At 46.8% G+C, this 9,420-nt stretch overlaps 1 protein-coding gene across 1 annotated transcript in view; it reads right to left on the reverse strand.

Moving 5' to 3' along the window:
• The window catches only part of LOC104931506 (thyrotropin-releasing hormone-degrading ectoenzyme), a 175,634-nt gene extending 166,526 nt beyond the window's left edge, over nucleotides 1–9,108 (reverse strand). The window contains exons 1-2 of the mRNA XM_027283348.1: nucleotides 7,360–9,108; nucleotides 922–1,166 (exon numbers count right to left, since the gene is read on the reverse strand). Of these exons, the coding sequence (XP_027139149.1) occupies nucleotides 922–1,166; nucleotides 7,360–7,851 (737 nt within the window). The 5' untranslated portion in view covers nucleotides 7,852–9,108. The remainder of the gene's footprint in view (nucleotides 1–921; nucleotides 1,167–7,359) is intronic.
• Nucleotides 9,109–9,420: the final 312 nt, after the last annotated feature.

The raw sequence follows: 9,420 nt of genomic DNA on the forward strand, positions 1-9,420 counted from the left end.
GACCTCAGATCAGAGGAAATGAGACGAGTCCTTATATGGTCGCGGCTTTGCTCCAATCACAAGTGAGCCCTTCTGATTTCATCAATTAACTCTGACTTTGTGTTTCTGCAATAAGTGGAACAGACATTGATAAAAATATTCTGTCCCCGCGGCAACACACACACACACACACACACACACACACACACACACACACACACACACACGCACACACTCCCGCGTGAAATAATAAATGTATCAGCACACAGTCTGTTTCCCATCAGCACCGTGGGCAAGAAATCTGATGTGGAAACAACGCTGCAGCAGAGTGAGTGAGTGTGTGTGTGTGTGTGTGTGTGTGTGTGTGTGTGTGTGTGTGTGTGTGTGGGGTCTGATACGTCTAACACACATTCACACATGCACACACACACTCTGTGTGCGGTGTGTGCGACTTGATCAATGTCATGGATGTGAAGCGTTGACCTTTTCTAGTCGAACCACCTGCTGCTGCAGGAAGAATGAGTGTGTGTGTGTCAGTGTGTGTGTGTTTCTGTGTGTGTGTGTTTCAGTGTGTGTGTGTTTCAGTGTGTGTGTGTCAGTGTGTGTTTCAGTGTGTGTGTGTCAGTGTGTGTGTGTTTCAGTGTGTGTCAGTGTGTGTGTGTTTCAGTGTGTGTGTGTCAGTGTGTGTGTGTCAGTGTGTGTTTCAGTGTGTGTGTGTTTCAGTGTGTGTGTGTTTCAGTGTGTGTGTGTCAGTGTGTGTTTCAGTGTGTGTGTGTTTCAGTGTGTGTGTGTGTTTCAGTGTGTGTGTGTGTCAGTGTGTGTGTGTTTCAGTGTGTGTGTGTGTGTTTGTGTGTGTCAGTGTGTGTGTTTCAGTGTGTGTGTGTTTCAGTGTGTGTGTGTTTCAGTGTGTGTTTCAGTGTGTGTGTTTCAGTGTGTGTGTACCGTCTCTCTCTCTGCAGGGTGTACGAGCTCCTGAAGAATCCCAGCAGCTCGTCCTCGATGGCGGCGTCGTAGCTCACGTTCAGCCGGTAAACTCTCATCGGCTTCAGCTCGCGGTGCAGCACCACCACGTACATCTGATTGGCCGGGTAGGGGAAGTGGCGGTGGATTCGCATGGCTCCGCCCCCGGGCCTGTTAGGGGGACGGCCACCGGCGCCGCCCTCCGCTGTGACGGACACCCGGTCCACCTGTAAGGGAGGAAGGAGAGGGAACGGGTTAGCTTCACTAAACGTCGTGGTCAAAGGTCAAACTGCAGGTGCAGGTGTCTTCAGTGTGAACAGCGCCCCCTGTCGTCCGGGTCTGTTTTTGCAGCAGCTCGACCTCCTTTAAAGTTTCGTAATGATGAAAGCCGTTACTAAGCAACACACGATTCACCGCCAGCTGTGGTTCGAACCTGTCGCCATGGTGACGTGACAGGGATCACATTTCAAAAAGAAAAACAAAACAATCGTGTGTGTGACGGTTTAAATGAAAGCAGAAAGAGTGTGAACAGAAAGTGACCGGGCCACGATGAAACCAGCAAACCCTCACAGGTGTTTTCACTCATGAGACCCGAGCGCACGCTGATGATGATGATGATGATGATGATGATGATGAAGATGATGATGATGAAGATGATGATGATGATGATGATGATGAAGATGGGGATTTGCTGCTAATTAAATAAAAAGTCACCAAACTCGCCGCGTTAAAAGAAAATCATCAAACAGAGTGCTGGTCAAGCTCCGGCGTGTTCGCACAGGCGGGAAAGTGATTTCACGTTCGGTGCATTTCCACTGTTTGGACTCAGTCCCAGCAGGATTCACCACAGCAGAACTTTTGGACCAGCTGATTCTGTTAATGGAGCAAATGGATCCACACGGAGCTCTGGTCTTTGTTATATTGTTCCAGTGAGGGGATGGAAGTACATTTACTCAAGTACTGTACAAATTCAAAGTACTTGTATGGTAAAATACAACTTTATACTACATTTGAACCAAAACCTGATTTCTGTGCTTAAATGTATCCAAGTACATTTACTCAAGTAATCTCTTTAATAATACATTTCATTTATTGGAGCTTTTCGGAGTGCACTTTAGTCCAATCAAAGAGTTTACTCGAGTATTTCCATTTTATTTTAAGTGTTTACACCACAGCTTTAGTTACTAGTTACTCTCTGGATTACACTTTTTAATTCTGTCAAGTTAAAACCCAAATGCTGAAGTTTTCCTTTGTGTGTTGGGTTAGCGTCAAAATGCATCCAGCACACACACACACACACACACACACACACACACCGCGCCAAACAAAGCAGAACCACGCACACACACAGCGCGGCCGAGGCTGCGTTAATTCCACGTGCGCACACACGCAGGTGAGAACTTACCTGGTCGGTGGACACGCGCCCGCCCCCGCTCACCTGTCCGCTTCCGGCGGAGAAACGGCGCGTCAGCGTCATCGTCATCATAAAGGAGGATGACGCGCGTTGTTATTGATCATGTGATGTTTTTATTAATAATGTCGATGTATCCGAGTACCAGGCAGTTTTCTATGGAAGACAAATGTGATCATACTGATACAATCTTTGATCACCTGGGTATGAAATGCTGTTAACGGGAAAAGATGTTGATGTTTTTAGAAAGGTAGTAGTCCGAGCAGGGGCGCAGCCAGGAATTTTGGGCCCCATGACAAAAATCAAACTGGGCCCCTCTGCTCAGCTGTTGTCCCCACATCTCTAGGACCGAACTATCCCATCAGAAGCTTTACAGAACTCTAATCAAAGGCTTCAACTGTTTGTGTCTTCTTCAATACTAGTACTAACACAATATTTACTGCTGCTGATTTGTACATGCATACAGTCTGCGTACAGTCTGCATACAGACTGTATGAATTGTTCTAACCTTTCCCCCCTATACGGCCCTGGTTACGGACGAGGTAACAGTGGCTGAGAGTTGAACAGAATATTTGAGGAATCTGAGTTATTCAAGAACTCGTTTTCTTGTTTGTTTGTTTTTTGAAGTTGTATATAGAGCATTTTGTTTCATTCACTTTATTTTTGGGGTTTGTAAATATTGGAATAAAAAACCCAAAACATCATTTTCCGACTAAGCCTGGATATTTGGAACAAACAACGAGGTCAGCGAAAGAACCACGCAACAGCATCAAATATATGACATGTCAGATTTAGATGGCTTTACTTATAGAATATAATATTCATAACTTCATTAGTGTTTAATCACCAGAAACTACTCATTGTGTTTTTGTGACGTTTACAGCTACAAACACTGTGAGTGTAGGTGGCAAAACAGAAGAAGAGGGCGTCATTAAAAGAGTATTAGGAGAACTCAAGGTGTGAAAAAACAAACAGGTGTGATACAAATAGGGTTGCAAAATTCTGTGAATTTTCAAAGTTGGAAACTTTCCATGGGAACCAATGGGAATTTACAACATTAAAGTTTGGCCCTTTAACAGTGAACTTAAATAAAGTTGGGGAAAATATATTTCAGCTTCATCTTGACTAAATCAACCAGATTTCATGCAGGTCCACTTGAATATCTGCTCTTCCTCAGTCACATGCACACAGCACACTGCTTACTGCAGGGCTGCTGAGGCCACGCCCCCTACCTGCACAGGTGATTTCTGTACCTGGACCACACTTTAGAGCCCAGAGCACACAGAGACTGTTGAAGACACATGTGAGCTTGTGGACTACAGAATATTGTTCAATGAAATAATCCAATCTTGATAAATTTGACAAAACAAAATGTTTATATTTTTGTTTGGATATGTTTAAATTACCCCAATTTCCACTTCAATCCCATAAATTCCCAATAATTCCCATAAATGTCCATAATTCCCATGGAGTTTCCCCAGTTTATCTTCCCATGGAAGATTTCTGGACATTTTCCAGCCCTAGAGAAGAAAGGTAGAACACCTCTGCTTGAACGAACTCTTCATTCTTTGTCTAGTTTGCAGCAGCAGTTTGTATTTTGGTCACTTCGTTCACTGACCTGCCACATTCGTCTCCGCCTCAGTGCATCGTGGCCTATTTGCTCGTTTCCTAGTTACTCCTGTTTGAAGTCAGAGCTTTCTAATATTTTCTCTCAGTGTCACGATATTAATATTAATACACTGGAAGGGTACCAAAGACGTCTGCACTTCACTCCTGCAAACATCATTAGGCACAAACAGAGACGATCACGCCGAAGTTTGAGGAAAGAAATCTCCTCAGAGATGAGCAGCGGTGCATGATGGGAACATGCTTGACGGCAAACCGCTGGGTCTCTATCAGCGAATCCTCGTTCAATCAAACGCTGAGTGTGTGCGTCTGCATCTGTTTGCATGAGAGTGTGTTTGCTCTTTGATGAATGAACTGATCGATAGGAACAGAGAGCCTGCTGACACAGAGAGGAAGCGTTGGGGATTAAAGGGATGTTTTTCACGCTTTTCTGGTGAGTCAGCGAACGCAGCGCCACGCTTCGGGATGCCTTCAAATGTTCCTCTCAGCCAAAGCGCCTTTTAATTGGGCTGTTTGTTGATTGGTTTGATTTCCGGAGCTGAACTCAGACATCGTTCCATTTTGACGGGATCTTTATTCATGTCTTCTTATGATGACATCGGTGTTGTAGTACTCGAGACCGGGCTCAAGGACACTTTTTAAAGGTCGTCTCGGTCTCAGACACAGAGGACTCTGGATTTTAGTTCAAGGCCAGTCAAAACCACACCTGCGGGGATATCATTAAATTGCTTGTTCGTCGTCTGATTTATTTGCCACCGGTGGTTTAGGAAACCCAATAATAACCCTGAAGGTTTGGTTTCCTCACAGACAAAGAGTTCATCTGCAAAACGACAGCAGTTCGTAAATAATTCAAGGCGACCTTTAATGAGGTGACTCAATGTAGCATCAAGGCTTCAAAAAGAGTTTTTGTGAGTATTAGCTATCTAAGTATGCTTTATACTATCTGGTCTTGGTCTTGCAACACTTCTAAGTCTTGGTTTTGTCGTTGTCTCGATACGCTCTGGTCTTGGTCATGACTCGGTCTCGGTTTAGTTGGTCTCGACTACAGCTCTGGATGAAGCCTCTCTCGTTTTGTAGAGAAACTGTGACAAACTAAAGCAATCGTTGCTCAGGGTGAAAAGAATCCGTCTGTCAGCTGAAGATAAGTTCGCCTGAACAGGAACTGTTGGATTTGTAGTTCGCACATGTAGAACCACCACAGCGATGATTATCTAGCTTTGTTGAAAGCTGAATACATTTAGTACATTTCTCTGAGGCTCTTTCTACCAACAGGTTGTATTGTCACCAACATTTGTGTTCTTTGGCCTTCCCACATCCTGACAATTTTCCTTTTAATAATGCACTGACTCTGAAAGTACCTTAGGAGACCTGCCTGGCGCCTCAACAACACCTCTTAATTCACAGTGTGCTCACACACAAACAGGCTGCAGGGTTTTTAATTGGCCTCTGCCCAAATTAGACAGATTCATCCCTCTCGCACATTAGCCGAGATGACCAGCCTGAAAAATCAGGTTGCTCAGGCGTTTCTCTGAGGCTTTGTCTCACCATGCGCCTGTCTTGAAAAATCCGGCTGAAACAGCAACTTTGACGGTTAATTAGCCTCGTTAAGGAAATCTCTGAGGCCAAATCTGGAAATAAACATTCTTTGTTAGAGAGTGGGTTTGTTTTCCAGCAGAGAGCTGCAGATGCAGACGAGGAGCTCTGTTTGGAAAAGAATCATCAGGAAATATCAAACCTCACGCCCACAGGCAGCGCGGTGCCTGTCTTTGTCTCAGGATATGGAAATCTGTTTGGATGACGGAGGGTTTACAGCCGCTACGGAGCAGCAGACTCATTGGTCATTACTGACAGAATTTTCTACAGGTAATATCCACCACAGCTACAACACTACACCTGCTGAATAAGATAGTACAGCCAGTGATTCTGAAAATAGACACTTTCACTGCTGGGACATTCGGCTGGGGGATGGAGAATCATGCTTGGGAAGCAACAATATCCAATATGTGAGAGTCATTTGAAAACATGAATCTTTCTTTGCCGCTGAACTTTCCGCATTGATCTGTTTGTGGTGAAGTCAGATCGTTTGGATAGGCTGCCTGCATCCATGTGATGTATCTCTCTTTCATCTGCACCACCCGGTGAGCGTAGACTTGGTGATTTATAATCAGAGAGACATCTGGGGTTCAAACATGGGTGAAAAGTAACAGCTAGGTTGCAGACAACCGTTGTTTCATGACGACATTTCGAGATGCACTGATCGATCGTGCATTTCAAACATGTTTGGCGAGAAAGTTCTTCGCAGTAAGCGATCTGTAATTACGGCCAAGCTGCGTCTCCCACATAAACGTTGAAATGAGTTGAATATACTTCGGCGATTCGGCCACGTGGCCGAATCGCCGAAGTATATTCAACTCATTTCAACGTTTTGCAGAGAAACACAGAGAGAGAGAAGTTTTTTTGGTATTAGATTGGAAGCACAGTCCAAATTTTACAAGCACCGACCAGGAAAAGCAACGGTGAACAGTGAACGCCTCATACGGTGAACAGTGAACGCCTCATACGGTGAACAGTGAACGCCTCGTACGTACCACAAGCCTCCTCTGCAACCTGTTGTTGGGTGACTTGATGAAACATACAGATGATGAAGGAGCAAACCATGCAGACCAACTTTTGAAACAACGATTACTCTATAACAAAGACGTCTAGAAAACCCTTCAACCAAATTTAGTCCAGGTTTCACCTGAACTTCCAGAAATCATCAAACCAGTGCTTGGACCTTTTACATATCCAAACTATCGATGGCTGAATTAGTGACGTTGTACTTGAGAAAAGTAAATTAAAGTAAATGATTTCTCTTTTAACACATGGTCGCCAAAAATTGCAAAACCACACAAACTTGGAAGATGGACTTTTCTAACATCTTGACCCTAACAGTCTTCTGTAGCTGTCACACTACCCAGGGTTCGAGGTTTCCTTCTTGTAAGGCTGTGAAGGATCCGTCACATCAGCATTTAGAACTGTGAAATTTTGGTTGATTTCGATGGAATTGCATCGTTTCCGGACCGTTCAATTCGTGCAACTTTCCAATTGCAAACTTGACGGAGTTGGCATTGCCAACGGGGGAGTTGAAAATTGAGGAAGCTGCACAGGTTGACCGTTCAAATTTATTTTCCCAAATTACATGCAGCACAAATTGAGTTTTCTGCTTCCTCGAATGAAACTAGTTTCCAACGTGACCTGGAAGTCGTCGCAATGCCACCGACATGCTTTATGGTTTTTACTGAGTCATCAATTGTTTCTAAATCTTTCATGGACAAGCTGCTGTTCTTCGGCGTGTCACAGATATCATCACATTATGTTCTTAAAGATAATCCCTGACGTACCTCAAGCCGGTCAGTGTGCAGCACGATGAACCTGGTGGCGTTGATGCACTCCAGCTCGATGCTGACTTCTCCGGAGAAGGTGAAGTTGTCCATGTAGACGGCGAGCCGCAGGTCGTAGTGCCGCGGCCTCACCGAACCCGGCAGCCGTGAGCTCCTCCACGGTTGGAGCTCCTCGTCCCCCCTGTCCCCTGTCCTCTCCCCTCTGCTGCCATTCAACTTTGCCGACCCTCCACTGCCTCGCGTCCCCGACTCCCCCGTCGCTCCGTCACGATCTCGTCCGCCACACTCCTCGAAGCGAACGCTGAGCACCACGGCCACCGCCGTGACTATGATGAGGGTGAGGATGGACAGGGCGAAGCCCAGCACCAGCCGTTTGTGCACCGTGATGTGGCGCTCGGTGGTTCGAGGCCGAACCACCACCGACTCTGCCCACTGGTCCGAGAGGCCGCGGCCGTTCCGCATGGCCCCCGGGCTGCTGTCGTTTAGTCCCATTTAGCTGAAAGTGTCAGTGAAACGGCAAAGAAACGTCCTCAAGAAATGGGTTCTGGTTCAGAGAAACATTCATTTGTTCTGGTCAGATCCCGGATCGTGTTGTGATCGTCGCAAAGACTCCAGTTCTCTGAAACAAACTGACCTCTGACCTCGACCGCCGGACCGATCCGGACGTCCTTCAGGCTCTGACTCGAGGTGGGAAATCAACACCGCGGCATGTCTTACATTTCAGGCAACAACACTGACAAACCAGAAGGGATGAGATGGTCGTGTGCGTTTTGGTTTTGTGGTGAGGAGGGAGAAAAAAATCAATGCTGCATGGCTCGATTTCAAATTCTAGAGGAGGCTGAGGAGGAGGAGGAGGAGGAGGAGGAGGAGGAGGAGGTTTACTGTTGAGGATGTGGCTGTACAGTGAGGTACCATCCATAGACCGTCACAGCTGTGTGAGATCAGATTCTTCTTCAGATTCAGATTCAAAGCAGCAGGTGATTGTTGGAAAGTTCATTTCTTCTGCAGTGAAGCAGAAAATAAAGAAACCCCTGACAGGAGAACATGAGGCTGAGTACCAGAGTAATCTGATTACTTCTCACTTTTGGACTGAAGATTCAAATAAAAGAGACGAGATCAGCTTCACAGCTGATGGATGAAAAATGACTGAAATAAAATCCGTCAGTCGGTCCGATCAGCTGATCCACGTCCACCGGGAACTTCTCGTCTCTCTGCCCGGTGAGGAGGCGCTGAGTGCGGCTTCGTTTCCAACTCTCCCGTCGGTCGGTTGGCCGGTGATCCGAGAAGAACCGTTATGTATCTCACCTGCTTTATCACCTTACCGACGGAGGGGGTCCGGGACTGTCCGGGGATCCGGTAGAAAAATCCGTTATGTCAGTTTAAAACACAAACATGAATCCGGTATCGATCCGGTACAACCGTCCGTTCACAGCACAAACAGAGTCACACAGCAGAAGCTGAGGATCCGGTTCTGTACCATCAGAGGTTCGTTAAAACACACCGGGGATCGGTGGAAAGCACCGGGGGGGATCCGTTACGCACACGATCCGGATCCGTTTCCATGGAGTCCAAAGTAGAAATGAACCGTGTCCAGGTGGATTATCCCGGGTTAACACCTCCGGTGCTCCGGTATTACACCGGATCCTCCTGAACTTTTTCAGCCCGCGCAGAGCTCCTGATGCGGCTGCGGCTCCGCGATGCCTCCGCTGCCTCCGCTCCCGGTGCTCCCGGTGCTGCTGATGGTGCTGATGATGATGATGATGATGGTGATGATGGTGGTGGTGGTGACGGTGATGAAGATCCTGTTAGCATCCCCCCATCCAGGAAGAGGAGGATGGTGATGGAGGAAGAGTCTCGAGCAGCCCCGTTAACGGAGTGAGTCCGCGCGCCGGTGTGCTGCTGCTCCAACCGAGAGGCGCGAGCCGACTGAGAGAGAGAGGGAGAGAGAGAGAGAGAGAGAGAGAGAGAGAGGGAGACAGAGAGAGAGAGAGAGAGAGAGAGAGAGGGGGGAGAGAGAGAGACAGAGAGAGAGAGACAGAGAGACAGAGAGAGAGAGGGAGA

Source organism: Larimichthys crocea, chromosome X (genome assembly GCF_000972845.2).
Source record: "Larimichthys crocea isolate SSNF chromosome X, L_crocea_2.0, whole genome shotgun sequence".
NCBI lineage: Eukaryota > Metazoa > Chordata > Actinopteri > Sciaenidae > Larimichthys > Larimichthys crocea.